Source organism: Anas acuta, chromosome 12 (assembly GCF_963932015.1).
Source record: "Anas acuta chromosome 12, bAnaAcu1.1, whole genome shotgun sequence".
Taxonomy (NCBI): domain Eukaryota; kingdom Metazoa; phylum Chordata; class Aves; order Anseriformes; family Anatidae; genus Anas; species Anas acuta.
Window position 1 is genome coordinate 11,803,837 of NC_088990.1, and position 20,937 is coordinate 11,824,773.

Below are 20,937 nucleotides of genomic sequence, written 5' to 3' on the forward strand. Positions count from 1 at the left end.
AATGAAAATTAATTCCTCCAGCACGGAGCGGCATTTAATTCCCAACAAAACCCAACGGCAAAACATCCTTATCTCCCATCGCCTCAAACCCAGCCAGGAATTATCGATTCCTGCCGCCTGTTGCACCAAGAAACCCATTTGTCCGTCGGCCCGGCTTTGGTAATTACTTTTTTAATCTCGTTTTTGAAACGTTTTTGCATAAACGCGGTCATTATTGTTTTTTTTCTACCCTCCTTTGCTGCCGGCCCTGCTTGTGGGCAAACTGTGCCCCTGGGCGTGCTCCCAGCGCTGGGTGGAGGCAGCACCCATGGGTGCCCCGTGTCTGCGGCGGGCGTTTTCGGGGAGCGGAGCCGAAATCTCGGGGCTGGGCAGGAGGCATCTGCCGCTCCTCGGCGCCGCTTGGGTTTATTTTTAAACCCGTTGGCCCCGAGTGATTCACACGCTGCATGTTCCCGTGTTCTCCCCGGCAAGTTTTACATGACAAATCCCGGGTAAAAATAGATGTTCTCGAAGGAGCCGACACGCCGCGAGGATGCAGTGGGGGAAATGGGGGGACCGGAGGCACCCCCGTGGGTTGGGACCCCACACCAAGCAGCCCCCTGGTCCCCGGCCACCAGGTCACCCCATGATGGGGAAAAAACAATAGGATTGCTTTAAAAAACCAACAGGATGGGTTAAAAAGGATCCCAAAAGATGCAGCGGGATACTCACTGGGAAGGGGCTGCTGAGGAGCATGGGATGGAGCAGAAGTTGTCCTCGTGGGGCTGAGAAGCTCCTGTGGTTGCAGCAGGGCAGTGTTTGTTTGCTGCTACAGGAGCTGTGCTGACACCGGCCTCCCGGAGCTCTTTAGGACTTGGCGGTGCATCGAGCCCCAGCAGAACGAAGCAGCCATCATTGTTATTTATGCCTTTTGTGTTACTCAGTTTGAGAGAAACAAACATCACGGGAAGAGCAGGAGGGCACATTGGCAATCCCAGCTCACCTTCAATGCCCCTACCTCAAACACCAGGCCAGGACAGCAATTACTGACCGAAACAACGGAGAAAAGGGGCACGAGTTTCCCAGAGAGACCCAGAGGAAGCAGAGGAGCATCTTCACTCAGGAAGCAGCGTGCAGGATGGCTTCCCTTCCCTTCCCTTCCCTTCCCTTCCCTTCCCTTCCCTTCCCTTCCCTTCCCTTCCCTTCCCTTCCCTTCCCTTCCCTTCCCTTCCCTTCCCTTCCCTTCCCTTCCCTTCCCTTCCCTTCCCTTCCCTTCCCTTCCCTTCCCTTCCCTTCCCTTCCCTTCCCTTCCCTTCCCTTCCCTTCCCTTCCCTTCCCTTCCCTTCCCTTCCCCAGTTGGAAGAAACACCCCCTTTTTCCCCAAATCTGCCATGGGCTACGCTTCCCTGCTCCATGGTGGTTGGGCTTCCCAATCCTTTTTCTCCCTAAAATTGGGGCAGTTTTACCACCACAGCCAAGTACCGCCTGGGTACCCCTGCGCAGGAGGGTGAAGAAAGGCGAGGCTTGGTAATTTAGGAATATTTTTAATTCCAAGTAAACAACAGTGAAAAGTTTCCATCCATCACGGAGAGCAACCAGCAGAGCTCACTCATTTCAGACCGGGACACACGCACAGCAGTCCTGGCCTGGGGGAATTCTCCCCGGGAGCCCAACCTTGATTCTCCCCAACCATCAAAGGACAAGAACCACGGCCGACCCCTCTGGGACAGCCACGTGGCAACGCCAGCCTCTTCCCCAAAATACTGTCCAAACCCAGCCCCCTGGGTGCAGGAAGCAGAGCTGAGCCCCTCCGAGGACAAGAGAGCAGCGGGGGGACACAAAAAGCCCGAGCAGAGGCAGCAGCCGATGGAGGAGCTGAGCGGTGCCTCGGGAACATCCGCACCCAGCTCCCGGCTCAGCGGCTTTGTGAGGTCTGAGAGGCTTCGGGGCTCATCTCAGGAGCAGCCAGGGTTTAGGGATGCAGCCGAGGCACAGAGAGAAGGGACAGGGAAAGGCCAGGAGCCAGCGGGTGCCATCCCGGCACAGGCAGCGCCTTCAGGGGCCAACAGCAGGAGGTGGAAACGGAAATTGAGGGAGCCCACTTGGCCTGCAAGATTAGGATTCCCCCCACACACACGTTACTGTGAGACTGAACACCAGATTCTCTTAGCAGGGGTGAAATTTGGGATACTGGCAGAGAACAGGCATGGTTAGCCCAGCCGAGCAGGCACCCAGCACGCTGCAGGGCCGGCAGGACGAGGCACAGCCAGATGCTCCTCCACCGGCATCCCTGCAACGAGCCTGCTCCAGGGCAAGGCCTGCCCAGCAAAAAGCCCTTGCGTGGTCTTCCCAGGCCCCAGCTGGGTATGAAAAGGCACCTTTTCCTCTTTGGGGTCATTTATTTATAGATTTAAAGAAATAAAAATAGAAAAAGGGGCAAAGAGTGCATACTAAGGAAAAAAAAACACACATTCAGTGCAACAATGCAAGAGCAGGAGCAGGGGGAGTGAAAGGGTCCCTTCACCATGCCAGCAGCTTTTGAGGGAGGGAGAGAGAGCTCATTCCTCCTGTGCGCAGAGCCCGAGGGCAGCGGGACTCTCCCTTCAAAACCCGTCGAATTCGTGGTCACAGTATCCTACGAAGAGAGGCTGTGCCTGGACACCACGCCTGGAAGCAGAGCAGGCAGCGGGCGTTACGCGGAGGACACAGAGCTGGTGAGGGGGGGTGAGGGGTCAGAGGAACCCAAAGCAGCCACCGGAGCCCCGGTTCAGATGCGAGCGGTTTGCATCCTGCACTTACAGGCTGTTATTTTTTGCTCACGTGTGGAAGCGAGGCCTAAGGTTAATTTTTCTGGGGATGCAGCAACCGAAAGTGCCACAGGGCAGCACCCGGTGCCACAGGAGCTGATGGGGCCCCTTCCCCAGCACAAAACCCTCTCCCCCACACAGCCACCACCCCCTCCACCAGCAGGGACCCCCTTTTCCAGCCCAGCCCAAAGCAAGCCCTGCCCACACTCAGGCACGAGAAATGCTCCAGGCTTTACAGCTCGTTTCACACCCAGGGAAGCTCACCTCACCCCCAGCACCCTCCCAGCCCTGCCCAGGGTCTGTGTGCAGGTGGTGTCCCCTGCAGTGTCCCCCCACACTGGGAGGGGGGACGGGTACCTGAGGAGCTCGCAGCGGAAGCTGGCCAGCCGCCTGTAAGCATCTTGCAGGTTCCTCACGGTCGCGTCACTCCACAGCCTCTCGGCTACAGCCCCAGCTCTTGGCCTTAAGGAGCAAGTGACAACAGCAGCCCGGTCAGGGAAAGCTTCACACACATTCCCAAACACTTCCCCAGCCCAAGTCCTCCAACACACGAGGGCACGTGGCTTCTGATTGTTAAAAGCCCCTCGCCCAGACGGGTGCAGATCGGGAGGTGTCCCAATGACAGGACAGAACAGACTGGCTGCAGCAGCAGGTGGCACAGGAGCGAGTTTTGCTCTTAGAGATGGCCACAGAACCTCGTTTAAGCCTCAGTGAAGCTGTTAGTGCCACAGCCCTGCTGCCAGAGGACATACAAGCACCATGAGAACACCACGCCACGCTGAAGGACCAAGCCAACCTCCCCAGGACATCTCTTACCAGAGCCTGGGGGCCAGGTTGGTGACGTCCACGTATTCGCCCCACATGCACGCCTCGCCGCCGATCACCAGAGCCTTCTGCTCAGGGCTGCCTGCCAGAGGACACAGCTTTCAGGTGATCGGGTGCTGTAAGACAACAGTTCACCTTCCTGCCCTGCACGGGGGGACAGCTACGGAAGCTGGGATTTTCTCTTCTGGAAGCCCCAGCTTCAAACCCTGGGGCAGGGAGAGCTGAGGTGCAGCCTGTTTGCAGCGAGGGGACAGCAGGGAGCCCAGGAGCCAAGGCACGGTGACTCGAGAACATTCACACCAGCAGTGAGAATCACGAGAGACAGCCCCAGAACTACCTCTGAGCAAGAAGCCAGAAGGAAACGTGCCCCAAGGGACGCACCTGTGAAATCCAAGGGCTCCACCTGGTAGGCTGCCATCCAGTCCTGCCCGTAGGAGATGCGGTTGAGGTACCAGGGGGCAGAGAGCAGGGCCCTGTAGCCAGCCTTGGTGACGTTCGCCATCTCCTCCTTGTAGGGCGGGGAGTTCTTCCACACGTGGATGATTGTGTCCGGCCTCACCTGGACCCGCAGCACAAACACACGTGGAGCCCGTGCACAGCGCCAGGGCAGCAAGGGCACCGCCCCCCCCCCCCCCCAAGCAGAGTGCCCCAGAGACATCCCCAGCTCCAAACACCTCTGGTGACCAGGGCTCTGCACCAGAACCAGTCCATAACCAGTTATCACAATACTGAAAGGTAGAGTTACACCCACCCCCCTACATCGCCACTGTCCTGGCTCATCCAGTCCCTCCGGGGAAGCTTTCCTTGCTCTGTGCTTGCTGTTTCATGGCAAAAGCCCCCCAAAGGGCCAAAGCACCGAGGCAGGCACTGGATCAACTTCTGAGCCCCGTGCAGGCTCACTCGAGTGAGCAGCACCAGTGCCATTCACTCAAAATTTAGGGAGTTGTGCCGGGGAACGCAGGCAGCTCTCACCTTCACCCTGTTGTCGAACACCTCCTGCCACACCATGTAGCCTTTGCCAAGGGAAGAGACGATGTCTAGAAGCCTGGAGTGGAAACATGACCGAGTGTGGGGTCCTCCCTGCTACATTCCCCTCTCCTTGCCAGCTGCACACAGCCAGAGCAGCAGCACCACCGTCCTCACCATCCCCAGGGGGACAGGAAGGAGGGAGAAAGCACAGCCCCTCCCAGGGCTCTTTTCTCCCTCAGCCCCAGGCCTTTTTGTGGCCAGTCTCCCCCCCCAAAATGTGGCCAGGCTACTCTGTTCAGGGACAGAAAGGCCCAAAGGCCTACACTCCTGAAAAGGAGATTCGTTGTCTGAGACAGGAGGAGACATTTGTGCCTGTCGTACTGCAGCTGCAGGCCCAGGACTCAGCCGTCCTCACCTCTGGATGTAGAACGACTCTAACTTTGTGTAATCGCCACCAAATCCCATCTCCTCCATGAAAGCACGAATTTGTGGGTTGGACTTCCTGCGTACCAAAAAAGAAGAGAATAAAATCCCCGGGCACCAACCCGGAGAGCCTCTCTCTCTGCCTAGGGGAGCAGGGCACCAAAGATTGTGCCCATGATGCATGGCTGGGACTAAGCGGGCCCATGCCAAATTTTTGGCTCCCTTTCCCCCAGGAACAACCTTCTGCTCTCCCCCTACCCATCAAGGAGGCTGTTCTTTCAGGCCCCCATCCCCAGGCACCCAGGCAGCAGAGCACCAGGCCTGTTTTAGACCCCAGGCCCCCTCCAGCCCCGATCTCTGCCCAGGCATCACTCACCAGCACGTGAAATCCACCTCATCACCACCCAGGTGCAGGAAGTAGTCAGGGAACACAGCGCCCACCTCTTGAAACAAACTGGTCACAAACTGGTAGGTGCTGTTGAGGATGGGGTTGATGGGCCCGTAGGTCCCAGAAGGATCCTTGCCCAAGTAACAGGGAGTCAGCAGGTCTGGAGCACCTGGGGCACGACAAGCCCAGCAGAGTGAGGAAGGGGCTGAGGGGCTGTAGCGCCTCGTGTAGCCACCCAGACCGCCCTCAGCACAGCCCAGAGGCTACTGGGGGACAAAAACCCCAGCCAGTGCACCAGAAATGTGCTCAGACTTGGGAAGTCTGAAGAAGATCCCCATCCTGTGCTGCTCTGCGCTCCCCACTGCACCCACACACACAGCTGGGGCAGGGGGCAGCGTGTCAGGACAGGGGAATTGGCACTTCACCCCTGCAGGATGTGGCTGCCCGCACCCTGCTTTTGAGATCCACGTTGCAGAGCCCCCTCCCCGGGCAGCTACAACCACGGCTCTCACTCCCAAACCCCCGGTTCCTCACCTGGCCCCCAGGACTGGGTGTGCCCGGGGGTGTCAAACTCAGCGATCACCCTGATGCCCCGGAGCCGGGCGTACTCGATCACCGCCTGCACGTCACTGGCTGTGTACACGTGGGTCATGGCGTTGAAGGCGCCCTGGGGGAAGACGTGCGGTCACAGCAAGCAGCACGCGGCCGGCCGGGGGGCTGCAGGACAGCCAGCAGGGGTTACCTGCTTGCTGAGCTCCGGGAAGGTGAAGCTCTCGTAGGGGAAAGACGGGTCGTCCACGATGTGCCAGTGGAACACGTTCAGCTTGTTGTAAGCCATGACGTCCTGGGAAGGAATGGGAACACAGATAAAAACGTCATGCTCCTTCTGAAAGGCCAGCCTGCTGTCACAGGAAGGAACCACAGGACCTCAGGTTGCTGAGTAATGGACAGCATGAGATCCCCAAGTGCTCCCCAGGACCCATGAGCGATTCCAACACCACAAAGAGCTGCAGAAGGCCATCAGTGCTTCTGCTCACAATAAAATCCCTGCTCTCCTTATACCAGAGCCAATGGTTGAGATTGGGAAGTTTAATTCTGCCTGGGATGGATGCAGAACCACCACCCACTTTCCTCTAATGCCACTGGGACGTGTTTTTCCCTTGCCTCAGAAAGGATCCAGCCTTGGAAAGTAAGCCAGGCTGCAGGAATCCGAGATACCTCAGGGCTTTTTCTTCCTTCTCCCACTTAGGAAGGGAGCTGAGAAATCACCTAAATCAGCTGTGAGTTACACCAGGAGCAAACACAGCCACAGGCACAGAGAACTGCACTAGGAAAGGCTGACAGCACGGAGGCATTTTTCCATCATGCAAATCTGTGTACGAAGAATTCAGGTCAGGCTGCCATCCCACCCCAGCCTGTTGCTTCATCCAGAAATAAGCACGCTGGTGCTCCTCAAAAAGCTTCCGTTTGGCAAGCTCTTCCCTGACGAGAAGTGAACGCAGTGGCCCATGCTCAGCCGCATGGCTGGCTCTCCCTAGACAGCTCCTGGAATCGTCAGAAATGAGCAAAACACACCCCAAAAAAAAGCGAGAAAACAGAAAGGTGGCCCTCCAGGCTACTCAGGGAGGCTCAGCTGTCAGAGAGGGACACCCAGCTAAACGGTTTTGCCTGCCAGCGGGGCAGGACACACGCCTCCCAGCCCAGGAACCCTACCAGGGTCTGCAGGATGGCTTTCAGAGGCAAGTAGTGGCGAGAGGTGTCCAGCAACAGGCCTCGGTGAGGGAAGCGGGGCGAGTCCACAATTTCTGTCTCGTTGACGTAGTACTGCAGGAGGAGAGGGGAGAAGGAAGAAGTGAGCAGGGCTCCAGGCAACGCAGCCATTAGCAGGAGGAAATCAGGGTCAGCCTCATCCCCAGGGCCAGCAGGACGAGCAGCGTGCGAGCTGGCCAGGAAGAGCTGCTGTGCTGTACCAGCTCAGGAGGCAGCACACGCTGCCCCGAAGCACAGCTTGCCCCCAGGAGACGAGGCAAGGATTCGTCCCCCGCACGAGCCAGCCACGCACTCACCGTGCCGTTCTCATCTCTCCCAACAAGCTGGCTGAACGTCTCCAGGCCTGCGGGAGAACCACACGCAGTCACTCGCTCAGCACGGATTCCAAAGAGAGCTCAATTAATTAAGTCTATGGGAGAAGGGAGGCGCAGGGAGATGTCCCAGCCTGCAGGGACGGCAGGAATGCCCAGCAGAAAGCTCCGTGCCTAAGCACGCCTCACCTCTGAGAGCTCCCCAGACGGCATCGGCGTAGAGCAGCAAGGAGTCCCTTGAGATGTGCAGCTTATCTGAAAATACAGCATCGGTCGGACTGGCACAGGCATTAGGTTCCTCACACACTGCCTGAAGGCACGAGAGCCCCAGCTGTGGGGTCGGAGCTGGACCAGCAGTGGTTTTGGTACAGGACTGCACCCCTGGGTCCCAGAGAACTGATTTTGGGGTAGTTTTTTTGCATTGTTTCTAAACCTCTCTCACTACATTACCAGCAACCTCGGGTGAGTTGCTCGCCCCTGTCCAAATTTCTCCACAATACAGTGAGGATCCTGCCTCTCCAAAAAGAGGATTAAGTGCTGTAGGGTGCAATTTCCAACCAAGAGGCACAGAAATACCTGCGCTCTGCTCCAGCTACCTCCTCCCCAGTACTTACAGCTCTCGTTGGAGTTGAGGCTGGGAAAGCCATCGCAGCCCGGCGTGGAGACCAAGACGGAGAGCTCAGTGCAGGGCTTCCTCCAGGGCTGCTTGCTCTCTGCAAGGCACACAGATCCAAAAAAAAGGTTGAAAATGAATGCAGGTGAACTGCAAAGCTGGGCTGGATTAGAGGCAGCTGCAAAACCTGGCCGGAAGCTTTTCTAGCACAGAAAGGCCCCTGTCCGACCCCATCTTCTGCAGAGCTGGTGGCAGCCCCAGCAGCTGGAAAAATAAACCCAGTGGGAGCTCTGGCTGCTCTTCCCTATCTGAAGAAGCATTTTGAAGCCCAAATCTTCCCTGGAGCACACAGGAGATGCTGCCCCAACTCCCAAGGGAGGTGCTAAAGCTGCCCTGAGGTAAGGGGTCTGCTCAGAGCCATCTCTGGCCAGGAGGAATGTTGGTGGGTCACACCGACAGCCCCACAGTATTCCCAGGGACAGCCAACACTCAGCAAAGCCACCAAAAAATAAAAATCTTGGCTCTGAGCCTCATCAACAAGTCAGACACCAAGCTTTGGAGAGACCGTGGCACCGCCAGCATTTGGGTAAAACGCGGAGAGCAGAGGAGCCAGAGACCCCAAACGCCCCCATGAAGGAATGGTGAAACCTCTGTGGTTGGAGCAAAATGGCTCAAAAACACTCCTCCATTTTCAGGTTTCCTCTCAGTACAGACAAGCCGGTAGCCAAGGCAACCTTGCAGACGTGCGAGCTGGCACATGGAGCACAGCAAGACCAGCTCCCTACGCTTGGCAAGGCAGCGGCTCAGCAGGGACGGCTGCTCTCAAGCCTGGCGACACGGCAAATACTCATTTTCTCCCTAGGGCCCTTCCCAGGGTGAGCACTTCCCAGCCTGCGCCTCTCACCTCCGTTCGGGTGGAGATTTTGGTTTCGTCGCAGGAAAGCAGCCTCCAGGAGCGAGCAGCAGCCGCTCCGAGGACGAGGGGGGCTGCATTTAAGGTGCAGATGTTTCCAAATTTCCTACCAAGCACCAGCAGCCCTTCCAGCAGCCTTGAGAGGAAGGAAGTCAGTGCCCAGCAATAATCCAGGCGCTGCTAAGCTCGGCCTGCAGCATGCCACGGGGTACCAAAAAAGCACTGCAGCAGGGCAGCACAAAGGGGAAGAGAAGCAGCAACAGAATCGGTGCCACCACCACACTTAAACCTGCCTGAGAGGCATCTCTGAGCATGAGACACCCAGTGCAGAGAGCACAGCACGGGTAAACCTCGCTTGTCTGATGGGGGAGGGAATCTGCAGCCAGCAGAAGGTGAATTTGAACAAAGATGAATCTGTGATTCTGTGAATTACTGTCACGGGGTGCAAGGACGCTAACGCGATGGTCACAGCGGGTTCTTAGCAGTAAGGCATCAGGGATGAGAGGTCCTGGCTGCAGCTCCACACAGGGTGCAGGTCACACGCTCACAGGCGTTTTGGAGGCACGCAGCTGAAGGACAAGAGACGAGGGAAGAACAGCAAGGGAAATCCCAACTAGAGACTGTACTGGGTCTGCCACAGAGACAAGAAAAAGGAATATGCTTCACCTTGAGGGTGTTCAAACCCTGCTGCATGGGCTGAGCTCTCTGTCCTTGCAGATATCTCAATTTCAGCTGGACACAGCCCTGAGAAGCCTGACCCTGCTGCGAGGCTGGCTCTGACTCCAGGGCTGGCCCTGATCTGACCAAATACTCCCCCGTGTCCCTCCCAGCTTTCATCAGCCTGCTTTCATGCTTGAAGTCCAGCAGCGTTTGGGCATAATCCACAAATCCCCAAAACATTTTCAACCCCTGGCAACACGCGACTGCCCCTCCAAGTGTGCTATGGTAACAGCTGCTGGAGCATCCCACCCGCGGCAGCGGTCGCTCTCCCTCCATTCAGAGGGAGAAAGACTCCGAGACGCCTGCTCTCGGGGCACAATCCACACCTGCTGGATGTGCTGCAGAGCTGATAACTCACTCCGGCACGCAGAAGGCAGGAGGGGACGGCTCACTAACATTTGGAGGGCTCTAAGAGGACCCTAAACTTGTTCTGTGGGAAGTCCAGCGCTGCCTTGGCACGCTCTGAAAGCAGGTCAGGAGAAGATGCTGAAGTCTCCTAAATTCTCTGCAGTGCGATCGGCGTGCTTGTTTGTTCAACTGACATAGCTGCTTGCTAAAACAGGAAGAAAACTCTTTCTGTCATTTATTTTCTCTATTAATAGAAACTATTTTTTTTTTCCAAGCAAGGTTCCCACTCCTTGCTATTACTAACCACTCATGTGGAAAAAAAAGGAAGGCCGAGAGGAAAAAAGCCCTAAAATTAAACATGCAGACCCAACTCCACATAAAAAGAGCGTATGGAGACCGGTGAGTGTGCACGGAGAGCTCGATCTGGTGTTCACAAGACATTGCTCCAAACAATGCGATGGCCACAGCTCCCTCTGACAGGAGCAGGAAAACGTGAAAATTTGTAAAAATCATGTTAAGAAACGATGCGGTCTTTGCAACCCTCAAATGGAAAATTATTTCTTTTGCTACCTAGAAGAGTCAAGTTTAAGAGCTAAGCCAAACGTCTCTTCTCGGTGTTTCACACTTGCCTTTGTCACGATGCACCTGAGACAAAGCAGGGCAGCTTCCAGTGCTGTCACCCTACTCTGCTCTGCTCAGCAGTGACAGAGTTCACGCTGACATACCGGGAAGCAGAGTTACGAGCTCTTTTGGATGAATGGAGCGTTTCACACTTGGGAGATGGAGCTCTTCGGGCTGCCTGCAGACCCACGCAGGCACTCAGCCTTAGTGCGTGCCGGCTCCTCGATGTGTGTGCTTGCCCTGCAAAAGCAGCCAGGGAGTTTGCAGCATTTCACCTCAGACGTGCAGCAAGGCAGCACTTTTTCACAAAGAAGGCCAGGATGCAAGGAAGTTATGATCAGCCCCAAACCAAGCCTAGGCTCTCAAAGCTTTCTGCCTTTTCTCATCTTATACTATAGATAATTTCAGGGTGCATCCAAGGGCTGTCACCTCTTTGCTAGAAAAGCCACGCTGCTTCGGGATGCTGACCTGCTCACCTTGTGGAAAAAAAAAAAAGGGCAAAAAGAGCCCCAAAACAAGAGTATGTACTTGTGAGAACCAGGCAACAGCAGTTCTTTCTCAAGGCAAAATCTTTGCACTGGATGCACAAAGAGCTGCTCGAAACGGGAAGAGCCAAGACTTGTGAAAAGCGCTGGTAAGACTGGCAGCAGCTCTCCCCGGTCACGAGTAAGAAAAGGAAGTAAAACGCAACGCTGCAGTGCTGAAATGCAATCTGGGGGAGATAAAAATGAGATAAAAAGAACACGCTGACTGACTAATTCCTTGAAAGAAATGCAAGATGACTGGTGCTCACCGTGCTGTGGAAGGCTAGGCTGTTTGATTTTGAGTTTTTATTAAACACAACAACAACAGAAGCACAGCAGGCACTGCCCTGCACATAAAAAACAACAGGGGCTTTTGATACAAGACTCAATTGAACCAACCGAGCCACCAGACTACAGCCACCGCTTCCTCTAGCCATCAGCCCCAGGTGAATTAGAGAAGCACAAGGAGGGAAAAAGCAATACGTGGGATTCACACACCCAAGACAGGAATTTTCATACAGGAGCTGGGCACTGAAGTTATAGGCGCATTGGGCTTGTGCTCCCCAGTACAGAATCACTAAAAATTCAACAAGTTGCTTTACTTGAGGCAGTTAGTTCATTTGCTGACACTGCAAAGTCCCCTGAAAGCCTTGTACAGGAGGTGGTGACACCATGAGCAGGCTACCAACCCAACAAGCAGATGGAGATGAACCGCAACACTGGAGGTTTCCTTATCTTGTCATTGGGTCAGCACATCCCCACTCACCTTTGGGAGATGGTTTTAAGGAAAACCCAGGGTTTAACCCCAAAAAACACAATCTCTGTTTCATCAACTACATCATGGAGAACAACATCCTTTTGCTGAACTAGGACTGGGTGAAACCCAGCGTTCAACACAGAAAAACGCAGTCTCTTTCATCGACTACATCGTGGAGAACCACGTCCTTTTGCTGAACAAGGATTTGGTGACACCAAACTTCCCAGTAGCCAAGTTTCTGCTGGGCTGAGCTAGAACCGGGCAGGTTTCGGTGCACATTTTGGGGCAACACGAGGCTGGTGTGCCACGAAGCGAGTGGAACAGCTCTCGCCTGCCACAGTTACCGCATCCAACACCCTGATGCAGCTCGGGGTGCCGCTCCTGGAGGCACACACACCGCTTCTATCCCACACGGACACCCAACCTGAAGCCAGGAGCATTTCTACAGAGCCAGTTTTGTTTCCTTGGCCTGGGGAGAAGGACTTTGACAGGCAGAAGAGCCGTGCCCCACCTGGGCGCTGCCTGAGGTGCAGACCTTTGCTTTATTACAGCGTGAAGCTACAAAGTCCCACCACAACACAGGACCCCTGCGCGTCAAGGCGCGTGTTTCCACAAGCCGCACACAAGTTTTTAGGGACTCAAAGCTCCGTGCCCGCTTCCCAGAGCGGCTCCTCGCCCCCTTCCATCCCCGGGACCCCGCCGGGCGCCCCCCGCCCCGCGCCCTCTCCCCCTCTCCTCACCCGCGGACCGCGCGGCGCCGAAGATGAGCGCCCGGTACCGCTGGAAGGCTTCGTCCAGCACGGCGCAGCCCGGCCCCACGGCCGAACCGGAGGCGTAGGAGAAGCGAAAGAGGCCGGGGGACAGCGGGCAGCGGCCGGCGGCCGGCGGGGAGAGCTGCCGGAGGGGCTGCGGCCACACGGCGCCCGCCGGGCCCAGCGCCGCCAGCAGCAGCAGCAGCGGCCGGGCCGCCGCCATGTCGCGCTCCCCTCCCCGCCCCGCCGGGGGTGCGGCTTCGGGCCGGCTTCGGGCCGGGGGAGGGCGGCCCCGGGTCCCTCACGGCTGTGGGGTGACGAGAGAAGGGGTTAAAGGGGGATTTGGAGGGGTTTCTGAGGGGAAGTTGTGGCCCCCGAGCGGCCTCAGGCTGTTTGCTGCCAGGTCCGTGCGCCTCAAAGAGAGGTGCTGAAGTCCCAGCTGCTCGGTGCAGGGTTTACCCGTGTTACAGCCCTAACATCGCCCCCGAGCAGCGTTTTAGTGAACGATCCTCATCCCCTAAGGAATTGAGATTTTGAGCATCGCAAAAGCATCACCAGAGGCTGAGGGAATGGGGTTCTCTGTGGGGCCGGGAGGGTGGAGGAGGATGCTCGCCACAGCGAGGGCAGCCTGGGGGTGCCAGGGTGCAGGAGGGGGTCGCAGTTTGGTTGGGGTCTAAGCATGAGTGTGGGGATTTTGTGGGGTTGCCACAAGCAGGTGGGGGAATTTCAGGTGGAGGGGGGCTGTAGGGCAGCCCCTGGCTCCATCTGTGAGCCTGGCTCCATCCGTGAGCTTAACTCCCACACAGCACCGCAGCCTCCTTCCCCAGCCCTGAGGAGCCCCCGGAGCTGCCTGTCCCCTCCAGGACGAGGTGGATCTGCAGCCAGCAGTGCCCATACAAAACCAAGGCACCAAGGTAAGCCCATGATCAGCCTTGGGAAGCCCGGGAGCACAGCCCCACAAACAGCTGCCCCGGCCCGAGCTTAAACAGAGCTCCTTTAGAAACCTTCAGGGCTCCTGGTGGCCTGCACTCAAACCTGTGCAGTGCCAGCTGTTGCCACTGCTGTTCTGACCAATTCCAGCATCTCTGGGCTCTTCCTTCAGTGTATTAAGATTGCAGGAAACAACAAAACACGGTTTGCTGCTGTGTTACAGCAGGCAATGGCAGCAGCAGCAGCAGGGCTGCGCTTCCCAGCATGTGAGGCTGAAACGCAGGAGAGCCTTGGCTGCTCTCCCTGGGGCTGCTGCCCTGGCTTGAAGCAAACCCTTATTTCAGTCTGTGTCGGGTGGCGTGTTCACCAGACTTATGTAAAATGTTGTGATCGTAGCCCGCAGTCGAAATATCCAAGCCTTTCTACGTACTCTGTTGTTGTTGCTATTTTAGGGGACCCTGATGTCTCTGGGGGATGACTCAGAGAAGTTGGGCAGCATTAATCCAGACTAACAGTCTGATTCAGGAATGCATCTTTACGTAAGAAAACTGCTTGAGCATATGCTTATCTCTGGAGCCTGGAATTAAACTGTCTCACACGCTATCCTGCTTTGGGCATGGAGCAGCCAGAGTCTGCTGATGCTCTTCAGTAGCTCCTAGGTAGCCAGCTCCTGGTCTCAGAGCATTTCTGGAGGGCGATACATCCATCTGGCAAGTTGGGCTACTTCTGGCGAGGTCAGCAAAGAACAAGCACAGGATAAACTGTGAGACACGGGGTTCAGAGCTTACCTATGCTCCCCCACAACTCTGCTCACCCTTGCTGAGATCTCCAGCCCCACAGCACGCTTGTATCAGTTCAGAGACAGTAAGAGGCAGGTGCCCGCAGATGTCAGTGCACTGGGCTGAGAACATCGCAGTGCGCCAGCCGGCTGATGCCTGTTGCAGAGGTACCTGCAAACACCTCTTGTTTGACTGCAAGAGCCGTCCTGTTCCAGGCAGAAAGCCAAGTTGCTGCGGGACTCTGCAGAAAACTGTACTCTGCACCAGGGCTGTGCTGGATTACCTGTTTTCTGCATGAGGTAGAAATACAAATTTGTTATTCTAGCATAAATGGTGATAAAGTCTGGCCAGTGCCATGCTTGGTTCTTTCTGGTTTGTCCACCTTGGGTGCCCGAGGGTGGCCTTTGGGCTGTCAGTGCAGTTCTGTGTTCCACAGCATTTATTTTTTTTTAAGGATAACACCATCTATTATGCTGCCTAATTCCCTGTAACGCTGGCTGCATCTGCATTCAATCGGGAGGATGGTTTGCATACAGATGCCTCCGCCGGTGGGAAGCATGCGAGCCGGTGAAAGGGGAGCAGAGGAAGCGGATCATCCCGTGGCCCCAGTCCACCCTAGCACCTGCTCCAGTCCTGCCGGATGTCAGCACGTGCCTTAGCGTCTCGCAGGGCTGGAGCCTGATCTGTCCTGCCCGCTATTAAATCAAGCTGGGCTCGCTTTCTGGGATCAGTTTGGTATGCGCGATCATGGAAACCTCCACAGGGCACTCCCAGGACTTTTCCTGTTTATTTTGCTCTTTGAGCCAAACGCTATTTAAGCACACTCACTCCTGAATGAAGCCAGCTCCCAGGTCAGTAGACCTGCTGCTGCTGTGGCTGGAAGAGGGCTCTGGAAAACACAGACCATCTTCTGGAAATGCCTGCAACTGCCTGCAGATCTCTGACTTGAATTTTGATGGCTCAGAAGCTTGCCGTGCTGTCTTACTATCTCCATTTACTTGTTTACCTCTCATTTAATCCTTGGTAAGATAATTATGGTTTTTGAATCAGAACCACAAGGGCTGCAGTGATGAAGTGACCTTACTTGTGGTGATGCTCTGGGGGCATTAATGGTGTGTGTGTGTAGGGGATTTGCAGGCGTGGACCCTCCTGTTGCCAATCTCCTAATTTCAGAGGGGACATTGCTCAGTGCAGTGTCATGCAGGTGCTGGCAGGGAGTGAGCTGTCTGCATGACTTAGTGACGATGCATCTGCTGTTCCAGCTCATGGCCACTCTGTGGACAGAGCGTACGCTCCGCTGGAGGTGGGATGACGAGAGAGGACTGCTGGAGCTTTAGCAAACGCACAAAGAAGATCCTAAATGAGAGGTGGTCCTAAATCCATGTCCATCGTAGTTTCATCAGCCAGATCCCTCACTAACAGCTCGACCCATGGGGAACACCCACACTTTTAGGGGCTGAAACAGGCTGGTGCATGGCAGGCTGCTTTCAGAGCCACGAGCGCGTATCCCGGCGCTTTTCAAAACACGGGATGCCTCGTTCTTAATCTCCCCGCTTCCACCTTGACCACTGCGTGTCACGCTACGTGCTGCCATTGCACGGTTTAGCAGATGCATGTGGTAAATGAATTTCTCGGCACAGATGGAGTTTAGCAGAAGGCACCTCTTCAGATGAGAGAGCACAAGCAAGGGGAGCAAGGCCTGGGATATTCAGTGTTAGCAGGCAGGAGTGGGGCTCGGCTCTGGGCATATTTGCGAGGAGCAGTATTTCAACAAATATGAACTTAAAAGCAGAGTCCAATGTAAAAGCTTGAGGCAAGATGTGTTAATCAGTCAGAAGAATTTGGGTTCCTGACTCAGTAAGCGCTGCAGAGCTCAGCCAGGTGGTATTTGCACTACTGGCATTATTTGCAAAGCCTTTTTCTGCTGGAATTTCTCCAGCTTGCACAGCTTCTGGGCCACGGTGATCTGAGGGGCATCTCAGCACACACTCGGGGTTCAGGTAACTAATGGGTGTGCAGGCAGCCAAAATCAGCCCTCAGGGAGAACAGCAGAAGCTGGGCACAGGGAGCTCTCTTGGGTTTCCCTTCTCCAACTGCAGGAACTCCACAGGTCTCAGGGGATGGAGGAGAAGGTGGTTTTTTTTCCAGAGATATTTGCCCAGTCCCACCTGGGTCAAGGAGCAGTGGAGTGGGAGTGAGGCTGGGTGCAGCACTGAAACGGGTGAGATGGCTGGCATACGTCGAATCTCCAGGTCTCCTTCTCAGAACAGAGCCTCGGTGCGGTTCTGGGGCCACCAGACTTTTGTAGCATTTTGGTACAGCAAAGAGGGGCTTTTGGGGGTGCTTGTGTCAAGGCCGTGGGGCTGGATGGCAGATCGTTGAAATGTCGGGCTCCACGCGGTGCTATCAGAGAGAAGCGAGGCTGCTGTGAGTTATTGTGCAGGCCGAGTATTTGTGGCTGCCGTCCCTGGCTGCTCTCAATCACAGCTGTGGGGCTGAGCAATCAGCTGAACTGGAATCAATCAGGCACCCGTGGATGTGCGGTGAAGAACTCCTCCATCTGGAAATGAAATGAGCGTGCAGAGAAGCCCTGCTCCCGTAAATCCCTTAAGCATGTGCTTAACTTCATGGAGCAAGGTGATTGCAACGCAATATTTTATTCTTGTCAGCTTCAGTGTTAGCAGTTACTAGAATCACTTGTGTAATTAAGCTCTTGCAAGAATAAAATGAAAAAGCACCAGGTGCCTATGGAGATCTAAATCATTTTTCAGATTGGGTAGAACAGCAGTTTTCAACTTTCTTAGGCAGCTGGAATCCTAAAATTCTCCATGGCAGCGCAGATCCCCTCGCAAGGAATTGAAGGCAGCAGCCGTGCTTCTCCCGGGTGCCTTTCACCAACCTCTCAAGGAGACAGCGAGCACCCAGGGCTCTGCACGTGACTGGGGCAGAAGCTTTGTAACTTTTGCAGAGGCCATGGCTTAACTTCATACCGAGACATCTTTTTAATAACTGCAGATCAGTGTTTGAACCATGCTCGTTAAAACAGACCGGTCTCGTCATTAGCACAGACTGACACGCACAGCTCTGAGGAGCAGCTGGCAGAGAAGTGCTGATCCGTGTCTTGCTGGGAAAAAAATAAGGCCGGGACCGTAGGAGGAGAACCACATCTCCACGTATGTGGGATGGCGTTCTTTGGTGCACAGGGAAGACCCCATCACCGTTTATAAATGTTTAGCACTGGAATTAGGCACAAAAAGGGAGACAGTCAGGTTTGGAAGGCAGTGATTGTCTGAAATTGCCCCTGCACTGGGTGGGAGGAAGAAGAGAACGAGGGCACGTTCACTGTGCGTGTAACGGAGCTGCTGTGACCGATGGTTTCTGCGAAGAGCAGGTGAACGTTCACTGGTGCCTGGAGATTTGACACACCGTGAGCCTGAACGCAACCTGCCTTCCTCTATAAACACATACCTGAGAAAGTTTCAATGTTTCTAAGGGACTATGCACTACCAAATGGGCTGCAGCATTTACCCTGCGAGATGTTCAGGTGGGAGGTGACACTGCCAGGTCCCTGGGGGACAGCGAGGCGGTGCTGCTGGCACTGTGCATCGCTGCCCGGGGCTTAGGACACCCGTGAATTAAGCGACAGCGCCCATACCCGGTACCCTACCCCTGCAGAGCTGCAGGAAGCCGGAGGGGCACAAGGGCACCGTGCTTGGAGCAGGCTCCGGAGCTCTGCAGCTTCGGCAGGGGCCAGGAGAGGGCAGCGGGGAGGCGCTGGCGGCACGGGGCGGGGGTGCTGGGGTGGCTGCGGGGCTGCAGCCGGGGCAGGGACCCCTGCCCTAACACCTGGATGACCCCGTCCCGTGGAGAAAGGTGAAGCACGGCCTCTAGGACGCTGCTCTGATCAAACCGTGCCGCCTGGTCAGCACCTTTCTCAGCTCCTCAGGCCCAGTGGGTGCTGCAGCAGATGCGCTGCCCTAAGCCCGCTTGCTTGTTGGTGACCCACGTCACCAGCTGGGCAGGACACAGAGCTCCTGGAGGTGCCACACACCCCCTGGGGACACTGCACCACTCTGTGACCCCTCCTGCACCAGGACATGAGGTGGAGTTGTGCAGCCGGCCACCACCTGGCACGGAGGGTCCTGGAGCCACAGAGGTCGGAGCGTGGGCTTTGTGGCACCAGGCGAGGGCCTGTGACAACCAACAGAGCCACCAACGCTTGACATGTGAGATGGCACCAGCCTGGCAAACGTCCAGCTGGTAAGCCCAGAGCTAAACAAAGCCGGTGCTATTTATATTTATGTAGGGCAGGATGATTAATGCCCAGGCCTTCGCCATTCTAAATAAGTAGGGTAATTAGGGAGCTGGCTTTATTTACTCGGTAGGTTGGCATGAGGCAATGTGCGTGCCCAGCCCCGATGTCTCCCAGCCCAGCCCGCACCCACCTGTGCCACCGGGATGTGCTCCTGACCCGGTCACAGGCACGATGCTGGGGCAGATCAGGACGCGGGGACAGCAGGCACCCCGTGGATGGAGACTGTGGTGCTACAAAACACCTGGCGCTGATTTTTGGAGCTACTTGTAGATCTGAAGATGCAGACGGGTACCCAGCAAGGCCTCCAGAGCATCTACCCAAAATCAGACATATCTGCTTGGATCCCCAAGGGCCTCACCCTGCGCTTCAGCCCCTGACACTGCGGCCATCGTTACGCTTTACATGCTCTGTCAGCAAATAAACACCCCTGCAGCTTTTGGGCGGCAGCTTCTAATTTTCTGCAAGTGCCCCTGCCTGTTTCGTAAGGTATTTGTTGTTTGTGCTGCATTAGGCCAGCGGAAGCACAAGCAGGAAGCAGGATCCTGCTGTGCCAGGTGCTGCACAAACACAAAGCGCCGCGGTGACTCCCGTCCCAAAGAGCTGACGAAACTCGTCACACCTACGCCGCATACTGCGAGGCTGAGTCTCCCCCGCCCTCCGGGCACTGGGTCATTTTCATCCTGGCAAAGTGGGTGAAGAATGTTACCACATCAGAATGACCTGCTTCACCCAGGTAGAAACGATCCCCCAGGGCACGAGGAAGCCGAGGATTAGTGCCTGGCGGTGGAGAAGGCAGCCCTGGAGTCCTCCCGGGGCTGTGCAGTCTCCTCACATCCGCAGTGAACAGCAAGGGAGGATCTGCTATCAGCCGGCTCTCCTCTGGGCCAGGCTACAGCCTGTTACCAAGCCAACCGGAGTCCCTCGCGCTCCCCAAACGGCTGCAAACAATAAGCCCAGCTCGCCTCCCCCGTCCCTCGGCTGTACCAGGCCCAGCACGTCTGATATTGGCAACAGAGCTGCAAAAGCAGAAAGCCGGCGGGCATGGGGTGCGAGCTGAGCTCAGGGCGCTGTGTGACGTGAGGGGCAAAGGGCGCTCAACCCCTGCCGCGCCCCAGACCCGCAGCCTGGCGGCCAGCTCGGTGTCTGCCCCTGCCCTCCGTGGCAGCGTCCAAGAGAGGCCCCAGCAGGGACAGGGGCACCTGGGCGCAGCACTGCTGCTCCACGGCCCTGACCTGCCCAGAGCATTCTCGAACGGCAGGCTCAGCCCCGGCTGTTTGCAGAAGGGAAAGGTCTGTTTGTGAGCACGTTACAGAGCCACTAGTGCATACTCTGCTCCCCTGCAAAATGCCAGATTAAATAATAAACAGCTCCAGACGAGGCTGCCTCTTTTTATAGTACCTGCCCTGCAAGGAGCTTTTTTTTTTTTTCTTTTTGGGTTATGCAGCCCACTGAAGAAAGGGAATCATGCCCAGCACAACTGTGAAAAACTGGCTATTTTTATCACCGCTGACCAGAAAGCAAAGCTGGAGCAGAGATGCCACCTGGCATAGCTGGGGTCACACAAGGCCTCGTGGTTGGGAACCAGGGAAAAACAGAGGCTGGATCGCCTCTCCCTGTGTCCGTGGGCAGATGTTGCTGTTCCACACGTGAGCAGTGCCTGCATGCCTGCTGCTGCACGATCTTTCCCAGGGGCTGAATGCCCTGCGTGGCCCACACAAAATCAGTTTTCCTTGGGAGAGGTGTGTGGACCTGCTTTCCTTGGAAAGCATGGGCTGTGTGTAGGGACCCACTGCTTGTAATCACTGTTGCCCATGTTCTTCCTGGGACACTGGAAACAGCCCTCAGAAACACAGAGATGGAGGCATCTGATAAAGCCTGGCTGGTCAGGGGCTGCCCCACGTGTGGGCAACGTCTGCATCAAATGAAACCTGTGAAGCATCAAACAGAGGGGTCAGGGCCAAGCCCACACACCCATATGGGTACCAGCACCTCACTGAACCTATTTTCCCTCACCTTTCTTCACGTTTTCCTGTAATTTCCCACACATTCCCCTCACGTTTCCTTCCTTCAGGTTTCCCTCCTATTTCCCTCACATTTCCCTGGGATTTCCTTCCCATTTTTCCTTTAAATTTCTCTCCTATTTCCCTCACACATCTTTCCTTCACATTTCCCTGTCATTTCCCTCATTTTATT

General features: G+C 55.9%; 1 protein-coding gene across 1 annotated transcript; it reads right to left on the reverse strand.

The window, feature by feature from the left end:
• Positions 1-1,507: 1,507 nt before the first annotated feature.
• Positions 1,508-12,977, reverse strand: HEXA (hexosaminidase subunit alpha). Its single transcript, XM_068696476.1, has 14 exons — positions 12,709-12,977; positions 8,087-8,185; positions 7,662-7,727; positions 7,458-7,504; positions 7,105-7,215; positions 6,134-6,235; positions 5,926-6,058; positions 5,380-5,560; positions 4,996-5,082; positions 4,584-4,656; positions 3,993-4,170; positions 3,603-3,693; positions 3,144-3,248; positions 1,508-2,646 (listed from the first exon to the last, which is right to left on the reverse strand). Exons 1-14 carry the CDS (start codon positions 12,941-12,943, stop codon positions 2,583-2,585), a joined length of 1,572 nt encoding a protein of 523 aa, XP_068552577.1. The 5' UTR covers positions 12,944-12,977; the 3' UTR covers positions 1,508-2,582.
• Positions 12,978-20,937: the final 7,960 nt, after the last annotated feature.